This window comes from Scyliorhinus torazame, chromosome 10 (genome assembly GCF_047496885.1).
Source record: "Scyliorhinus torazame isolate Kashiwa2021f chromosome 10, sScyTor2.1, whole genome shotgun sequence".
NCBI lineage: Eukaryota > Metazoa > Chordata > Chondrichthyes > Carcharhiniformes > Scyliorhinidae > Scyliorhinus > Scyliorhinus torazame.
This window is the reverse complement of record NC_092716.1, coordinates 224453894-224474023: the sequence shown is the minus strand read 5'-3', so window position 1 is coordinate 224474023 and position 20130 is coordinate 224453894. Positions and strand designations below refer to the sequence as shown.

Sequence of the window (20130 nt, the reverse complement as noted above, 5' to 3'; positions counted from 1 at the left end):
ATAAATGGAGGGGGGTGGTCCGAGGGGGAGAAGAGCATCGGGTGTCGCTATATGCGGATGACCTGTTGCTGTATGTGGCGGATCCAATGGAGGGGTTGGTGGAGGTCATGCAGACTTTAAGGGTGTTTGGGGAGTTTTCGGGCTATAAGCTCAATGTAGGGAAGAGTGAGCTCTTTGTATTACAGGCGGGGGACCAAGAAAGAGGGATAGGGGACCTACCGCTGAGGAGGGCGGAGGGGAGCTTTCGGTATCTGGGGATCCAGATAGCCAGGAGTTGGGGGACCCTACATAAACTGAATCTGACGAGGTTGGTGGAGCAAATGGAGGAGGATTTCAAAAGATGGGACATGTTACCGCTCTCGCTGGTGGGTAGAGTGCAGTCGGTCAAAATGGTGTTCCTTCCGAGGTTTCTGTTTGTGTTTCAGTGCCTTCCCATCGTGATCACTAAGGCCTTTTTTAAGAGAGTAGGCAGGAGTATTATGGGGTTTGTGTGGGCGAATAAGACCCCGAGAGTAAGGAGAGGGTTCCTGGAACGCAGTAGGGACCGAGGAGGGTTGGCGCTGCCAAACCTGGGGAGCTACTACTGGGCAGCAAATGTGGCGATGATCCACAAATGGGTTAGGAGGGAGAGGGGGCGGCATGGAAGAGGAATGAGATGGCGTCCTGTAAAGGAACGAGCCTGGGGGCGTTGGTGACTGCACCGCTACCGCTCTCGCCGACAAAGTATACCACGAGCCCGGTGGTGGCGGCAACGCTAAGGATCTGGGGCCAGTGGAGACCGCACCGGGGTGCAATGGGAGCATCGGTGTGGTCCCTGATCAGGGGTAACCACCGGTTTGTCCCGGGGAAGATGGACGGGGGATTCCAGAGCTGGCATCGGGCGGGGATTGGAAGAATGGGGGGCCTGTTCATCGACGGGACGTTTGCGAGCCTAGGGGCACTGGAGGAGAAGTTAGAGTTACCCCCAGAAAATGCCTTCAGATATATGCAGGTGAGGGCATTTGTGAGGAGACAGGTGAGGGAATTCCCGTTGCTCCCGGCACAAGAAGTTCAAGATAGGGTGATCTCGGGTGTATGGGTTGGGGGAGGGCAAGGTGTCGGAAATACACCAGGAGTTGAAAGAAGAGGGGGAAGCGCTGGTAGAAGAGTTGAAGGGTAAATGGGAGGAGGAGCTGGGGGAGGAGATCGAGGAAGGTCTGTGGGCTGATGCCCTAGGTAGGGTTAATTCTTCCTCCTCGTGTGCCAGGCTCAGCCTGATACAATTTAAGGTGGTCCAGAGAGCGCACTTGACGGGGGCGAGGTTGAGTAGGTTCTTTGGGGTAGAGGACAGATGTGGAAGGTGCTCAGGGAGCCCGGCGAACCATGTCCATATGCTTTGGTCATGCCCGGCACTGGAGGCGTTCTGGAGAGGAGTGGCGGGAGCAATATCTCAGGTGGTGAAAGTCCAGGTCAAGTCAAGCTGGGGGTTAGCAATATTTGGAGTAGTGGACGAACCGGGAGTGCAGGAGGTGAAAGAGGCTGTCATTCTGGCCTTTGCGTCCCTAGTAGCCCGGCGAAGGATCTTGCTAATGTGGAAGGAGGCGATGCCCCCCAGCCTGGAGGCCTGGATAAATGATATGGCTGGGTTCATAAAGTTGGAGAGGATTAAGTTTGCCTTGAGAGGGTCTGCGCAGGGGTTCTACAGGCGGTGGCAACCGTTCCTAGACTATCTTGCGGAGTGTTGGAGGAAGGTCGGTCAGCAGCAGCAGCAACCTTGGGGGGGGGGGGGGGGGGTGGGGGAGACTGCCTGGGAGGGTGGATGAGCAAGAGATAATATGAAGGGTTGGGGAAACTGGCACGTACGGGTGAGGGCCAGTGTACAAAGCTGTGTAAATATATCATTTTGCCATGTATATATCTTGCTCTGCGCGATTTCTCGTTTTTTTTTGTTACGAGGTGGGATGTTATTGTTTGTAAGGGAGAAAAATTGTGTTAAAAAACTTTAATAAATATATATATTTTTTTTAAATGAAAAGCACGTCGATCGCATAAGGGTTTATGAAAAATTCCTTGGGAGAGGAAAATTACAGTCAAATCAAATCTGATGCCAGTAGAGGCTCGAGTATTACCCCAAGAGGGTCAAGATGGCAAAATCAGAGACTTCATAGATAACCTTTCATCTTAGATACAGGTTCCAACATGGAGACCCAGGCATAGGAAGTCTCCGATGGGGAGCAAGTGCAGCAGCCTCAGACAGTGCATCTACCACAGTGTTCTGAATAGAAGCAGCGTTCGCCTTCCAGATATGCATCGCTTGATCCAGCCCCGCAAGTGCAGGAAGCACAGCCATGGGTGAAGGGAGCCTGGCACCCTCCTACTCTGCAGGTGGTGAAAGGATGTTATAACCTGCATGATACCTGTAGGGTTTGGAGCAGTCTCCCCGTGAGTGTTGCCGAATACGAGTTCCACAGTTAAGGAGCCCGAGGACATTTATCACTGAGCTATACAAAAAGTCGGCCAGGCATGGAACCGTCGGAGCATACCCGGTTGGGATCCAGTGTATATTGTAAATGTAATTGCTGTGCTATAAACTTAGTTTTCTTTTACCAACTCGAATCGGACTCCTTTGTGGCCTACAAAAATAAGTATGCGCTTAAGCATACAGATGACCAGAGCAGGCTTGAAGAAAATGCATTGTTAGCTTGAGGCTTAACATCACATTTGTGCTGCCATGCAGAGGCTTGCTTGACAAAGTTGCACCATGCCAGCGTACTGTATTAGAAGAACAACGTGGAAGAGAAAACCGTTCAAGGTGAAAGGTTAACTCCCATGTGCAGGTACGACTGGTTTCAAACATGATGGCAGCGAGGGTTCCTTGAGGCATTTGACTTTCTGACAGACAATTAGAAGTAGGACAATAGAACATTGGCAGAAAAACTTGTGCCGGCACTCTGACTGCATTTTTGCTTGGTGATCTTATACTTGGGGCGGTCATGCAGCTTACGGGGAACATTTAATTCCCACTTAACTATCTCCTCATTCTGCACAGCAATTCCACCTGATTTGCGGCATTAAGGTAGAGGACAGCTCTCCACCAACCTCACACCCCACCCCAAAATTCACCTAACTTAATTTGACATTAGCTTTATCAATGGTACACTATCTAAAATAGTGTCAGTGGGAGGAAGTGGAGCCATGAGTTGGCAACAGTAGGCCCAAGAACAGATGTTCTGATTTTGTCCAAAAGACAGTGATCTTTGATGCAGAAATACTTAGCTGTGCAGCCCTCGTCCAGCAGTCCTCGTGAAATATCCATCAGTGAGCACTGGTGCTGTACTAATTCAGTTGAATTTCCAGAGTGAGGAGTACCCATTCATCTATGGAAGCATTAAGATATTTTCATGAGAAGTGGAATACTCAGCATTATAAACGTGGTTTATAATGGAAACTGACTCTGGTCTGTGTTCAAAACCCCTTGGAACTTGACCCCGTTGGAGATCACTCACTGGAAATTATCTCATGAAGGATAGAATCATAGAATTTACAGTGCAGAAGGAGGCTATTTGGCCCTCAGAGACTACACCGGCCCTTGAAAGAGCACCCTACTAATGCCCATGCCGCCACCCTATCTCCGTAACCCAGTAACCCCACCATTCTTTGGACACTGAGAGGCAATTTATCATGACCAGTTCACCTAACCTGCACATATGTGGACTGTAGGAGGAACCCCACGCAAACACGGGGAGAAAGTGGAAGCTCCACACTGACAGTCACCCAAGGCCGGAATTGAACCCGGGTCCCTGGAGCTGTGAGACAGCAGTACTAACCACTGTGCATCCGTGCCGCCCCATCTATTCCTATCCTGACTACGATTTACATTTAAGCCAGCAATTATTTTGTTCACACTTCAAGCTAAAATCTGTTTGAAGACAGGTTATACCAGAGTTGCAGGGCATGGAATGAAGTAATTTATAATCAGCTAACAATTGGGAGAGTGGTGAGGAATGTTGGTGCCGCATTACATGTTATGCTGGAAGAAAGGATGATTGAAAACCCACAGGTCACATTGATGATGTTTGGAAGAAAACCGGTGACAAAGCCTTTCTGTTTTACACATCATTTGAGGAAATTAACTTGGGAGTTTTCAGCTAGGATTCCTCTTTGATTTAATTTTAAAAACATTTTTGAATACTTAATTCATTTTGTTTCCAATTGCTATTTGAATTAAAATTAGAAAATAAAGAACAGTTGACCCTAATAATTTTAATATGCCTTTCCATAACTCTCCTCCATATTTTTCATAGTTTTTTTTGCTCTTGCTTGTTGTTTCTAAAATTGCTTTCACGCCAATAATCGTTTCAAGTGTACAATGACGTGAAAGCAGAAATGTCATTTGGGAAGCAGGTTACAATCTAGTTACTTGTTGCAATAAATGCAAGAGGTGTTGGGCTGTGTCTGGAAGATAATTTTGTAGAAAGAAAGCTTGCTTTTCATGATCACAGGATATCCCAAAGTCCTTTTGGAGCCAACTATATACTTTTAGGGTGCGATCTACTGGCCTCATCCTGCTGAAACGGGTGCACAACGCAGCTGGTAAATGTCGAGAAAGCCTCTTCCATGATTTACCTGGCTCCCCATGTCTCTCGAGATCAAATGGGAACTCGCGAGATGTTGCGATCTGGATCCTGTCCATTGTGGGCGGGATCAGTGTTTGGCAAATCTGCATTTTAGAGTGAATAGTTAGTCTCACTCTATGCAGCTCGTCTGATCTATTGGATTGGATTGGATTTGTTTATTGTCACGTGTACCGAGGTACAGTGAAAAGTATTTTTCTGCGTGCAGCTAATGTGGTAAACCACTGTTGCACCTGTATTAGGTGATGTAAGGTAGGACCTGTACTACAGGTTCGCCGGTAGTCCTTGCCTGCTGGCTCGGCCCAGGAGGCGGAGTATAAATATGCGTGTCCTCCATTCAGCAGCCATTTCGCCAGCTGCTGTGGGAGGCCACACATCTTGGAGCAATAAAGCCTCAGTTGTATCCAACTCTAGTCTTTGTTCAATTGATCGTGCCTCAGCTCAACAGATCGTTAAGTACATGGGAAGAAAAGGGAATAAAAGAAAATACATAATAGGGCAACACAAGGTATACAATGTAACTACATAAGCACCGGCATCGGATGAAGCATACAGGGGTGTAGTGTTAATGAGGTCAGACCATAAGAGGGTCATTTAGGAGTCGGGTAACAGCGGGGAAGAAGCTGTTTTTGAGTCTGTTCGTGCGTGTTCTCAGATTTCTGTATCTCCTGCCCAATGGAAGAAGTTGGAAGAGTGGGTAAGCTGGGTGGGAGGGGTCTTTGATTATGCTGCCCGCTTTACCCAGGCAGCGGGAGGTGTAGCTGGAGTCAATAGATGAGAGGCAGGTTCGTGTGATGGACTGGGCTGTGTTCATGACTCTGAAATTGCTTGCGGTCCTGGGCCGAGCAGTTGCCATACCAGGCTGTGATGCAGCCAGATAGGATGCTTTCTATGGTGCATCTGTAAAAGTTGGTAAGAGTTAATGTGGACATGCTGAATTTCCTTAGTTTCCTGAGGAAGTATAGGTGCTGTTGTGCTCTCTTGGTGGTAGCGTCGACATGGGTGGACCAGGACTGATTTTTGGAGATGTGCACCCCTAGGAATTTGAAACTGCTAACCATCTCCACCTCGGCCCCGTTGATGCTGCCAAAGGTGTGTACAGTGCTTTGCGTCCTGAAGTCAATGACCAGGTCTTTAGTTTTGCTGGCATTGAGGGAGAGATTGTTGTCGCTGCACCACTCCACTAGGTTCTCTATCTCCCTCCTGCATTCAGACTCATCGTTATTCGAGATCCGGCCCACTATGGTTGTATCGTCAGCAAACTTGTGTGTACAGGGAGCAGAGTAGGGGGTGAAGTACGCAGCCTTGCGGGGCCCCAGTATTGAGGAATATTGTGGAGGAGGTGTTGTTGTTCATTCTTACTGATTGTGGTCTGTGGGCCAGAAAGTCGAGGATCCAGTTGCAGATTGGGGAGTCAAGTCCTAGGTTTTGGAGCTTTGATATGAGCTTGGCTGGGATTATGGTGTTGAAGGCGGAGCTGTAGTCAGTAAATAGGAGTCTGATGTAGGAGTCCTTGTTGTCGAGATGCTCTAGGGATGAGTGTAGGGCAAGGGAAATGGTGTCTGATGTGGACCGGTTGCAGCGGTATGCGAATTGCAGTGGATCAAGGCGCTCTGGGAGTATGGAAGCGATGCGCTTCATGACCAACCTCTCGAAGCATTTCATTATGACTCAAGTCAGGGCCACCAGACGGTAGTCATTGAGGCATGTTGCCTGGCTCTTCTTTGGCACCGGCATGATGGTGGTCTTCTTAAAGCAGGTGTGGACCTCGGAGTGGAGTAGGGACAGTTTAAAGATGTCCACGAACACCTCTGTCAGCTGGTCCACACAGGCTCTGAGTGTACGACCAAGGATCCCGTCCAGGCCCTTTGCCTTCCGAGGGTTCACTTTCAGGAAGGCCGATCTGACTTCGGAAGCTGTGATGATAGGTATGGGTGAGTAATAGGCTGCTGGGGCACTCAACAGCGGATTGTTGGTTACCCCGAGGCATTGGGATCTAATTCCTTCACCTCTAAGACCTTAGGTGAGTGCCGTTCAGTACTGGCTCCCATAAACCGGGACCAGGTGGAACAGCACTTGAGTGGGTGGGGGGGGGTCTCCCAGGGGATCAGAGGCCCTCCCGGGGGTCTCCCAGGGGATCAGAGGCCCTCCGGTGGTTTCCCTCTGGGCAGAGTGGCACCCTGACACTATGGGTGTCACCTGGGCACCTTGGCATTGCCAGCCTAGCACCCTGGCTTTGTTAACTGGATGCCGGCCTGGCACTGCCAACTGTCCAGGTGGCGCTGGCATTGTGCCGGTGCTGGGAATTCGGCCTGGGGGTTCTCTGCCTTTGTGCGATGGGGTGTGGGGGGGAGGGGGGACGTGAGACCCCCTTATCGGTGAGTTGGGGCTTTGGAGGGTCTGGCGGTCGCATCGGGGGTGAGGGAGTGTGTCAAGAGATTGGGGTGCCATCTAAGAATGGCGTTCTGGATCTCTTGCACTGAGGAGTTCTGGTGAGCAGAGCTCCTCAGTGCAGGAAACAGGACTAAGTGCAGTCTCGGCGGGGCCCCAGATTGTACCAGGGTCTCGTTCGATAGTGTCGTCTTTCTCAGCGTTACGAGTGCCGGGAAACACCTGGCTACACGCATTCGACATGGGACTCTTGTAATTTGGTTCGATCGCACCCTTAAAATGTAGTCACTGTTGTGTGGGAAAGGAGCACAGCAAAATCCTACAAACTATAGTATAATCGTGACCAGATAACCTGCTCCGAGAAGATTGTGCCTTGACAGTTTTAATCAATCGGGGCCTTCTCCTCTGGGGAAGGAGGGAAAGAGAAATAGTAAACCTTTGAGGGTGAACTGCCCCCATGGTGTCTTGCCTCCTATTTTGGACCAAATTTACCCTCGACAGCACTCTTGAAGAAACCTGTCAAAATCTGAGTAAGGCCAGTCTTTTCAGTACACTAAACATGCTCCTTGAAGTTTGAGAAAACAAATCAATTTGAATATGAATATTTGCCGCTGTATTCTTAATCATTCTGGTGGTAATGAAAATTATTTGCAATCACCTGTAAATTGGCTACCTGCTGTGTGCCTCAAAGCACCACTGGTTGAGTGTCATACTCTTTCAATAATATGAGAATGTCAAAGTAAAATCTCTGTCACAAACATGTCTTTTTATATTATCCAGCTAGATACAATATTCATAATTTAAGAAAATTTGGAAAGGAATAAAAATCCATTCTTGAACATGTGTGTGTGTGTGTGTGTGTGTGTGTATATAATATATGTATATATATTTATATTATATACACATGTATTCTCTTTTATGTATTTGGTATCCATATTATTCTAGCCTATATTGCTTGATTGAAATGGTATTCACCTGAATATTATACTCCACTTTTGCCGAAATCTGATGGTCGTGGTCCATTCTTCTCTCTTTTTAGGTTACAGCGTATGACTATTTTCATTTAATCATATATTGAAAGTAAAGGTTAGGTGGATTTGTCACGCCAAAATTGCCCCTTAGTGCCCAAAGATGTGCAGGTTACGTGGAGTTACAGGGATAGGGCAGAGGAGTGGGCCTAGATAGGGTGCTCTTTCAGGGGTTTGGTGCATACTCGAATGGCTTCCTTCTGTGATGTAGGGGTTCTATGGAGTCTAAAAGGAGAAGGTTTGTAAACGTCTTGGTGTTGCTCTTTTTAGCTTTAGTCTATTTGCTCTGTTTAGGTCACCTTTGCTCATGAGTCGCCAGGTATCTTTATGATACCGCCACGTGGTTCAAGTTTAGGTTATGATTAATAACGCAGCACACCGCTTAGTAAGGATTAAAACAACGGTCATTTATTATATACAACAAGCAATATTAATACCCTAATACTACTATTTATATAATAAACCTATCACTACTGGCCAATACTTAACTTAGGAAGAGCCCACCAGGTCAGGGAAACGAATGGCTTCTCCAATCAAATCTGGCCCGCGGGATTCAAAAGGCTGCTACAGGTCGGTGGCTAGGTGTCTCTACCGGATAGCGATCGTTGGATTCACACTTACAGTGGCCGGTGGCTGGTCTTGCGAAGGTCTCGAGCAGGCGAAGATGAGAGAGAGAGAGATCTGAACTTGGACCTTTACTTTTATAGGGCCCAGGGGCTTCCTGCCTCCTGGGGCGGCCCTTGACCCTGAGTCTTAAGTGATTGGATTCTGTCCCCAGTCTCTGGGGTCGATGTGTCCAATGGTGAGGCGATTCCTTGATCGGGGGGTGGTCGCTCACCTGTCTTTGTTTCGGCCACTGCAGGTGCCGACAGGTCTGGCCCGGAATTCAATTGTTAATATGTTGCAATTGTTCCCGGGGATAGCCGATTTAACTGTGGATGTCTGAGTAGATTTGGTGTAAACAGTCCTGAATGAAACTGCGGATACCTGGGTTGATGGGCTGTTGATAGCCCTGAGTATAGATCTGGGCTACGTTCCCAGAGCTGAAGCTGCAAACCTGTCTGCAGCTGCCTGCTTGTGTCTTCTTGGCTGCTTTTCCCAGCAGTCTTTCGGGTTAGCCATTTTAAACTGGGTTTTGGCCAGATTAATCGGAACGCAGCCATTTTACATGGCTACAATGGTTAGGACAGAAGTGCAAGAGACCTTAGAATGTTTCTTAACCTGTTGTTCTTTCAGTTTAAATCTGAAGAATTTAGATTGAACTAAGAAAATAGAATGCTGGTACAAAAACAAAAGTGCTTGAAAAGTGCAGGTCAGGTGGCATCAGTGGAGAGAGTGGGAAACATACTTCAGATCGATAACCTTATGCCAGAATTTGTGTTTAAGTAGAATACTGTGTATTGTTGCCAAATAGTTTGTGCTCAAGTTCACTGTACTGAAGCCCTGGCTGTGCCACACATGATATTTTAATACAATTCAGGTACCCATAACTTCATAAGAATGTGCAGACAAGGGGAGCAAGGCTGAACCCTGCTGTTACAGCAAAGCTGTGAGGGATGATTCAATGAGATGGCGCTTCTGTTGTGAAACAGGAGTCTTTAAGGGAACTTTACAGAGTTATGGGAGACATTTAATGGGATGGAACAGTATTTTACGATCTGCTGAGACGACAAGACGAGATGTCAGAAGAAATTTAGGATAGACATTGAATATGCCTTTATCTGTAGTGTGACAACAGCTGCAATGGATTAGCAGAATGAGTAAGGCAAAACCAAAGAGAAAATGCTGGAAAATCTTAGCAAGTCTGGCAGCATCTGTAGGGAGAGAAAAGAGCTAACGTTTCGAGTCCAGATGACTCTGTCAAACCACTGACTTCATTCACCAAAAGTAAATGCTATAACTGGAAGGTTGGTTCTCTGGACAATAAGAACTTATTTTGTAACCTATCCTCAACTGTTTTGGTCCCATAGTTTTGCTGCTCAATGCAATAAATATTCCTCTAGTCACATAGTCACTTGGTAGTACAGAGCATGAGTACTGCTGAAAGACTTTTTTGCTGAAGCTTTTCATCTTGCATTTATTAGGAATGCCAAATTCAAATTATTGCTTCCAAATTCTTGCATCTGTCCTGATGAGTGTATGATAAAAAGCTTTGACAGCATTACAAAAATTCTTCAATTACGCACCTTGAGACTTGTTAATTGCAAACCTTTCTCTTTCAAAAATCTGAGGCCGCAGTTCTCTGACATTTGGCTTGCATTTTAGTTAGATATCCTCTTTTTGTATATTTACCAGTAACAGAAAATAAACCACCTATTACTAAAAGCTGTTTTAATTTGCATAATTCCTTTGTACTTTATATTTGATAGTATAATTCACGATTGACAGTAAATTAATGTGCATGATTATGTAAAATAGCATTCTTAACAGTTCAGTTGGTGTCTAGCCATTGGCCTTCAAGGTGTTTGCAGCCGCAGACCTTCAAATTAACCAAAATTAACTTTATGTATTCATTTTCAGAAAAAGATCATTTATGATTAATAGAATTGGAGAGTCTTTTAAAGTAAAATGATTTAATGAATTTTGATTCCTGGTCTTTGTATAGATAAAATTAAAATGTCCAAAACTATAACTGGGTCAAACCTGTTTGGAATTGCACCAGCTAAAACCACTAAACTGTATCAATGTACACCAGTTTATATTGAGATTATCTTTAAGCATTTCTAATTTAGATTAAAAAGATCCATGGCAGGCCCTCCCAAATTATTTTCCAGTATGACCCCATTTCAATACATGAAAATGATCAGAACACCAGACACCAACAAAAACATAATAGCAATAAAGCAGCGTTGTAATATTTGGTGCAAAATTATTAAAGTTACAGATCAGATAATCTGAAAACTTGTGTTTTTAAAGTACTTACTCATCAGTCCATTATTTCATCTGAGCCACTCCTCCTCGTGGACCTTGGCCCAGAAGAAGCAACAGCTCAGGTATGGGTTTTTGAGGTGACTGATGTTGGAGCTCAGGTTGTCCTGCAGCACCACGATGATGGGTTGCGCTCAGGCAGGTGCAGCTCAGCAGTGGAGGCATCGTGCTGGGTTCATACTTGGGGCTCGGTCTTCAGACTCCATGAAATAGCTGAGGAAAAGAACCCATGGTCCAGGGGAAGCAGGACAAGGGCTGGGCGAAGCTTGGCCATTTGTGCCAATGCAGGGGGCAGTCTTGGAGGAGTGGCAAGTTCATAACCTCTCTTGCTGTTTCTGCAACCCCAATTGGAGTCTCAACTCACAGTTTGAGAACCGCTGACCAATGTTTGTGAGAAACCATATTTGAGTGCCTGCTAGTCTTTGTGTACCAATTCAGTTGACAGTTTTCTCTATTTCAGGAACTCTGCATTGAGCATTGTATTAAAGTAAGGTGGAGTCATCATTAACTACACAAGCCAATCATAGAATATAGTTTAAGTGTTGTACCTGCTGGTTGAGGTGCTCAGTCAGCAGACTCCTGAATTATTATTGAACACTGACTTATGACCGATTGGTTTGGCGATATAGTGACCCAAAGTGGCACTACGTCTCTCACATTTTAAATTTGCACTAGAAAGGGGATGCTTCTGACTGGACCTTCCTAAAAATATGGGACTTCCCAACTAAATGGGAACAAAATCCCATAGTGAGTGGCTATACACGGGGCAGCATGGTAGCACAGTGGTTAGCACAGTTCGTTCACAGCATCAGTGTCCCAGGTTCAATTCCCAGCTTGGGTCACTGTCTGTGCAGAGTCTGCACGTTCTCCCCGTGTCTGCATGGGTTTCCTCCGGGTGCTCTGGTTTCCTCCCATAGTCTAAAGATGTGCAGGTTAGGTGGATTGCCATGATAAATTGCCATTAGTGTCCAAAAAGATTAGGTAGGGTTACTGGTTTACGGGAATAGGGTGGAGGCATGGGCTTAAGTAGGGTGTTCTTTCCAAGGGCCGGTGCAGACTCGATGGGCCGAATGGCCTCCTGCACTGTAAATCCTGTGATTCTATGACAACACCACTCGCATTAAATAAGGGACCTCAGCGGGGAACCCAAGGCCTCACACAGCCCCATTTTGTACATTGAGGAGCTCTACTTGCCGGACTCCTCAGTATAGCTATTTATAAATAGCGTCCTGATCTCTAAAGCCCCCAGCCCCAATGCACTGTGGGAGTGTTTCCTCTCTAGCCTCCCTTGAGAAGTCTATTTCTTGTAAGGCCTTTAGCAATATTAGTACTCCTACATTGCAATTAAGTTAGAAGTTCCTGGATTTTGATCTAACGACAATGAAGGAATAGCAATGCATGTTTGGATGTGTGTCTTGGAAGGGAACTTGAAGGTAATGAAGTTCTCAGCAAGTACGTGCTGCTCTTGGCCTTCTAAATGGTAGAAATCGTGGATTTGGGCGGTGCTGCTGAAGAAGCATTAGCGGGTTGCTGTTGTGCATCTTGTAGATAGTACAAATTGCAGCCATGATACACTGATGGTGGAGACCATGGTACACTGATGGTGGAGAGAGTGGCTAGTCAATTGGTGGGATGCTGGTTAAGTGGATTGTTTTGTCCTTGGTAGTGTTGACCATCCTGAGGGCGATTGAAGCTGCCCTCTTACAGGCAAGTATGTAGGCTGGGATTCTCCAAAATCCCGGCTAAGTGTTGACGCCGGCATAAACACCGGAGTGTTTCACGCCGGGGTCAACGGACCTCTTGGCCCAGCGATTCAGTTGCCCACAGGGAGCCAGCACTGCAGGCGTGGGACAACGCATGTGTGTGGTGGCCAATTCCGCGCTGGCGCATGCGCGCGGTGGCTGTTTCCACGCCGGCGCCGCGCAACATGGCGTAGCGGGCCCGCGGGGAAAAAGGTAGTCTCTTCCCCCCTCCCCCCCCCCCCCCCCCCCCCCCCCAGATTGCGCGTGCCCACCGATTGGTAGCCCCTATTGCGGGCCTGGCCGTCGTGGAGGCCCCCCTCGGAGTCTGATCCCCCAGCCCCCCCAACAGGACGGCGCGGGTCCGAGCTCCCACCGGGTGATACCATATGTGAACCACGCCGGGGGAACTCGGCCAGTCGACCACGGAGAAGCGCTGCGGGGGACCTACGACCGGCGCCTCATCGGCCGCGCCCGTCCGACTCACGCGGAGAATCGCGTCCCGCCGTCGAAGCGGCGTGGTGGGAATTTTTGCCGTCAACGCCGATTCTCCGACCCGGCGCGGGCTCGGAGAATCCCGGCCATAGCCTCTCTCATAGCCAGGCCACGACTCACCGCCTTCCGTTAGCAGAAATCTGAGACTAGAGTCATGCTGGCACTTTTCCTAAATATTTTTCTTGTTTGTCCTTCTCTAAATTCATAAAATGTCGAAATCACTAGAGGTTAAATAGGAACAGGAGTTAGCCATTTGAAACTTTGACCCTGCTCCACCATTCAATAAGATCATGGCTAATTTGATGGTGGTCTTCCTGCCTGTACAAATAACCCTTGTCTTGATTAGATCAAAAATCTAACCAGCTTATTCTATGACCCAGCTTCCACTGCTCTTTGGGTAGAGAATTCCAAAGATTAACGACCCTCTGAAAGAAAAACCCTCCTCATCTTTGACTTAAACTTTGACCCTTTAATGTGAATTCTCTAGCCCCAGTTTTGAATTCCTCCATGAGGGGAATCATCTTCTCAGCATTTACCCTGTCAAGCCCCCTCAGAATCTCATGTTTCACCAAAACTGCCTAGCATTCTTCAAAATTTCAGTGAATAAAGGTTTAATCTTTTCTCAAAAGGCAACCCCTTCATACCAGGAATCAACCTAGCAAACCTTCTCTGAACAACTAAGTACTTCAGTAAGGAGATCAGAACAGTACTCCAGGTATGGTCTCCTCCATGTCCTGCACAACTATAACAAGATTTTCTCACTTTTATACTCTGTCTTGCAATAAATGCCAACATTCCATTTACCATTTTGTGATTCCTAAACAAGGACAGTCAGATCCCTCTGCACTTCAGTATTCTGCAGTCTTTCTCCATTTAAATTATATTTTGTTTTTCAATTCTTTTCAGCAAAGTGGACAAACTCACATTTTCCCACATTTCTGCTCCATCTGCCAAAACATAACCTATCTATATCTTTTTTGCAGACGTTTTCCTCCTCAGCTTGTTCTCCTTCCTACCTTTGTATTGTTAGCAAATTTGTTTACCAATCTTCATCTAAGTCATCAATATAAATTGTAAATAGTTGAGGCCCCAGCAATGATCTCTGTGGCACTCCCCTAGTTAGTTTGTCACCCTGAAAATTACCCATTTATCCCAAAAATGTTCATTCATTTTCTCTTTCTCTGTCTCTTTAGCATTTTGTTTCTGTTTCAGCTTTCCAACGGTATTTTTAAAATTAGGATTTGATTCACTATCATTTGAACACCTACCTTGAAAAATTCTACTCTACTCTCTGATGGGTGATTTCCATTTTTTTAAAACCTTGTTCATCTTTATTTCTTTCTATCTCCTTTCTCACATTTGATTAGATCTACCAAAAGTTGCTTTCATGTCAACATAATCTTGCTCAGCAACTGACCCTGGTTTTGACATTCCATTTAGGTTCCAAATGAAATTCCGTCGAGTGTTTCGGATCCACCCATGATTACAGATGTCTCTTAGACATTAAGTTCTCCTCAAGTTCTTGCTGCATCTGGAAATCCACACCGAATTCCATATGCTGCCATATACAAACTCTCAACCTCTGTTTTCAATGGCACAGGCACTGACTCACCCTATTTCAAATCTGGCCTGGTTCAAAAGTTTCATTTCATCCTTTGTCTCATCTCGCGGTTGGTCAAAAAGCATCTTTCCTTTTGAGATGCAAAGGATCACAATATCAGCCACTCATGGATATCAAGGCCCCTCCAGACCTTTCTTTCACTTCCCTCTGACCCCATCCCTTCTAATCTCATCTTTTTGTGATACTCTCTGAGCTTCCCTTCTCTGTCTGTAAATTTCTGCCTTCAGCAAATGCTTTCAGTTTCGTCCCCTAACACCCTCACTTCAATGAATTTTGAGCTTGGCATGAAACTGATTTCTTCTTTGGCTAGCAATCTTTCTCCATCACCCCTCCCCCACATAGCATTTTTGCCCATCTCCAGTGTTCTCTCTTTATCTGGACCTCTCTTGCTCATCTCCACAGTCCAAGCTACGCCTGCCTTTTTATGGGATAGGTGGAACATTCCTCATCTCATTTTCTGGTACTTTGATATTGCATCATTGCTGTTATTGCTCTCGCCCTGAACTGGAAAATCGCATCAAATTTTCCACCCTTCTCATCTTCACATGGGCCATCTCTGACTCTTCCCTTCTTTTTTAAAAATAAATTTAGAGTACCCAATTCATTTTTTCCAATTAAGGGGCAATTTAGTGTGTTCAACCCACCTACCTTGCACATCTTTGGGTTCAGGGGGCGAAACCCATGCAAACACTGGGAGAGTGTGCAAATTCCACACGACAGTGACCCAGAGCCGGGATCGAACCTGGGACCTCGGCGCCGTGAGACTGCAGTGCTACCACTGCGCCACTGTGCTGCCCGCATCTTCCCTTCCTTGACTTATGTCCCCTATCCTGAGGATATCAACAAATATTCACTATAAATCCACTGACTCCTGCAGCTACCTTCATTATAATTCTTGACGTCTTGCTTCCTGTAAGGTTTCCATTCCAGTCTCCCAGTTTCTCAGTGTCCATTGCGACTGTTCTTAAATCACCCAACACTATTTCTGCCGTTGGGGAGCGGATATGCAGATTGGGTGATGCTTTGTGGAACACCTCTGTTCAGACTATAAACATGACCCCCGAAGTTGCAGTTGCCTATCGTTGTAATCCTGCACCTTGCTCCCCTACTGACCTCTTTGTCCCCAGTTTCCTTTCAATAAAGCTTGCCACAAACTCAGCAGCAACCCAAAAGCACCTCATCTTTTTAATTATGATACTTTGCACCTTCCTGGACACAATATTTGAGTTCACTTTCAGACTGGACCGCCTGCCCCTATTTTGTTTCCTTTTTTTGTGACAGGATTTTATTTTACTTGGGCAACAGTTATTCATCCTCTGCCACTCGTACCTCCTTCTTAGTTTCTTTACTTGCCCCTTTACCATTCCCTTTGACCACCAAACCTTTTCACCCCCCCCCCCCCCCCCGCCCGCCCAGACGTAGGTTCATGAGTGGGGTGGTGAGGGGGTTTTGGGGGGCACGTGTATTTGATAGAGCAGGAAGGTTTGAGGTGGGAAATGTGGCGGATGGCCATTCTACCCAGAGGGTAATTGCGAGGCAATTATGTCGTCACTTAAATGTCTCATCGCACCGCCATTGGTATTCAGCGAGTGGGGGACTCGCCATGCAGGGAGACCATCCAGCAAACCCTTGTGGGGAGATCGGATGGCAGCTAGTGAGGATATCCACTCCAGTGGTGGTTTGATTGTGTGAGAGGCCCAAAGCTGTCCAGGTAAGTGTCTGATTGCCTGGTAATTATGCCTGGCCTCTCAGAGATGAGCGACGCAGTGTTCTCACCAGTTACTCAGCCAATGGACCCCATCACGAACACAATATTTTGGCTTTTAATCTCTCCTGCCTTCCACCCTATCACAGGCCTTCACTTTTGTTCTCTTTTCAACACCTCTCCCCTTTCACTTAAAAACCTATTGTATTTCTAGCATTTACCCAGTTCTGATGGGATGGTTTTGACCTGAAACAATTAACTCTATTTCTCTCTCCGCAAATATATCCAACATTTTCTGTTTTTATTTCAAGTTTCCAGCCTCCACACTATTTTGCCTTTGTCTCTCTTTGTGTTCTGTCTGTCTATTGGGGGCAGTTTGCCACCAGAAAATTTTACCTTCAATTAATACATCTGTAGCAAACTGCATGGGAAGGTGACTAAGGTCATAAAATGGATTTTTTTTTTTTTTTTTACAGGTTTTATGTGCGGCTTGAATACATACAATCAAAATGAATATTACATCAAATTATTTTCCTAGATACAAATTTGTGACACTGCATTGCAAATTAACTTCCTTTTTGGAAATGGTCATTTTTTTCATTAAGAAATTAAACTGAATTTGTTACTGCTGTATGTGTGGTTAATCTCATTTCCTGTTGTTGATTTGATGTTTTTTGCTGTTCTGGCTACCTCAGGCATTATCTGTTGCCCTGCTTGCAGGCAGACGTGTTTCACAAGCGATGTAGTGGAGAACGTCTTCATCAGAGACTATCCCCAAGTAATTCAAAAGATGGAAAAGGTAAGCACAATACAAATATTGAGTAATCTGTATTTCAGTTTTGTAACTAAAATTTAGCAATTGTTCAGTGTACTACTGATATTGTGTCTAATCTGCAAGATTAATCAGTTCACTAGATCATCTTTGTATAGACTGTGCTTAAGTGCATCTTTGGTGTAACCATAATTCAGGTTTTTGTACATATTTCATAAAATGTATTTCACATTTTCTCTGTACAACTTCCAAAGTAGAGGAGAAGCTGCTTATTGGTCCTATTTGAAATGGCAATTTAGTTCATAGAACATATATTATGAGTAGAAATTGGCACTTGTTACACTCGTCTTAGACGAATGATGACCCGCAATTTTGGGGGACACCAAGGATACCTGAAAATTGTTTAACCCAAAGTTGCAATGTAAAATTGATGTTAAGATGGAGCAGCTATCTAGCCTTTCCTGCTCCGTTTTCTGGACGTGAATACATTTCAGCCTGCAGATGCTATCAAGAAAGGTGAAATTAATTTTTTTAAATTGATGTGGAGCCAAGAGAAACAGGATGCTCCTCCCTGACAACAAAGCACTCCTTGGAAAGGTGTACCTGGCAGCCTAAAATTCAACACTTCGGTCAGGTGCGTTGCCTGTTCAGTTTGACGGGTGTCAGCTACTCATATTATTTTAGAAGGAATGCAATTCTGCGTGATACTCCACATTCATCTTTGAGCCAGGATTGTTCTGTGTGCTCATGAGGTAACAGTCAGAAAGATCAACAGCATCCAGGACAAAGCAGCCTTCTTGCTTGACATCCAACCAACCACTGTGCTCAGTGTATCATGCACAGGATACACTGTAGCACTTTGCCAAGGCTCATCTGACAGCACCTTCCACCACCTAGAAGAACAAGGTCAGCAGGTACATGCAAACACCAGCTGCAAGTTTCCCAGCATGACATGCATCATCCTCACTTCTTCACACTTAAGACTATAATATCAAAATCATGGAACTTCCTAACAGCATTGTAGATGTATGTGCCTACGTGGACTGCAGTGGTTCAAGAAGGTAGCTCATCTTACCTTCTCAAAAGCATTTGGGAATGAATAATAAATGCTAACCTAGCAAGAAATGACCACATACCACGAACAAATAAAAGAAAAAATGAATTTCTCACTCTGTTTTTGTTCTGGTGTTCAGATATGTATATATTTGATTTCAAAATGTTGTGATAGCCATTTTTATAGTGAGCAAGATTGAGATTATTCTAACAATTTAGGGTAAACCATTTTAGGATAACATTTGCATTCCCTTCCACTGAATTATATTTTATATTGACTGGAGTGGAAAGAAACAGCTGACTGTTAAAATGACTAGTGTAATATCATAATTACAAAACTAGTCTAACCTCTCTAACCCCCTTACCTCAACAAGTGAATAAGAGTAAACATTCTGGCATAGTAACATTGTTGTTCAGAACTGATAGCATCATATTGGTTCCTGTATATGTTCAGCATAATGATTGTACTGGGAGTGGTGTCATAACTACTAAAAGTTTACAAGATGATCCAGGCCTTAGTTCAGTTAATTAAACTGGATGTGCTTGTTGTAACCAAGAAGATAGATTTCCGAAAGTGAACTTATATTGGTGTTTAGAATTATTTGTACTACAAATGGGCTTTTTAATTTAATTTTGTTTATTTAAAATTAAGCAAACAACTTGTCTGAACCATCTTGCATTCTGTACTTGAGTCATGTTGCACACACTTTTCCTGCACTGCAGCCAGCACCAAAAGTAGTTTTCCAATATAAGAACATAAGAAATAAAAGGTGTATTAACCATATGGCGGCCCCTCGAGCCTGCTCCACCATTCAGTAAGATCACGGTTGAACTTCTACATCAACTCCACTTTCCTGCTCTATCCTAGTATTCCTTGATGCCCTCCGTGCCCAAAAAACTGTTGATCTCCATTCTCAATGGAGCATGAAGAGTTCTTGTGGGTAGAAAATCCAAAATTCACAACTCTGAGTAAAAAAAACTTATCTTCATTTCACTCCTATATGACCAACTCCCTGGTGATTGTATATCTATTATTTTCAACCAGGCAAAACCTCTGCTTAGCATCTATCTTATCGAACCCTCTAAGAATTTTATGTTTCAATAAGATAATTTCTCCTTCTAAACTCCAGAAAATATAAACCCATCCTACTTAATCCTCATGGAGCAGCAATTTCATTCCGAAATCAATCTAGTAAATTCTCATTGCAACCCTGCAAAGGACCCCTGCAAGGTCTGCATATCTTAAGGAGACCAAAAACTGTTCACAGTACTTCCAGGTGTGGTCTTGCCAAAGCCCAATATAATTGCAGCAAAACTTCCTTTTTAAAGACTAACCACTTTGCAATGAAGGCTAATATACCATTTGTCTTCTGAATATCTTATTGCATCTGCACATTAACTTTGATTCTTGTGCAAGGAACCCCAAATCCCCGACATATCAAAATGTATTTGCATTTTACATTTAAATCATTCTGCTTTATAATTTTCCCTACCAAAGTGGATGATTTCACATTTCCCAACATTGTACTTATCTGACACTATCTTGCCCAAAATCACTCATCGGTCGGGCAATTCTTGCCCTTGTCTTGCGGAATTATAGCCAATGATTGCGAACAGATTAATGCTATGCGACCACATTATTTACAAATTTCAAAGACATTTTGCTAACCTTTGGCCCCTAGTATCTTTAATTTCTGTAATTGCTATAATGTGACTGTTGTTTTGAATTACTTTCTTGATAGTGTGCAGAGCCTCATCTCTAACTTTCTACTTGTACTGAATTAC

General features: G+C 44.9%; 1 protein-coding gene across 2 annotated transcripts in view; it reads left to right on the top strand.

Annotated features, from left to right (window-relative positions):
* The window catches only part of trim66 (tripartite motif containing 66), a 509536-nt gene that overhangs the window by 309455 nt on the left and 179951 nt on the right, over positions 1 to 20130 (top strand). For both annotated transcript variants that reach the window (XM_072466467.1, XM_072466466.1), the window contains one exon: positions 17216 to 17319. In XM_072466467.1, coding sequence (XP_072322568.1) covers positions 17216 to 17319 — 104 coding nt within the window. The remainder of the gene's footprint in view (positions 1 to 17215; positions 17320 to 20130) is intronic.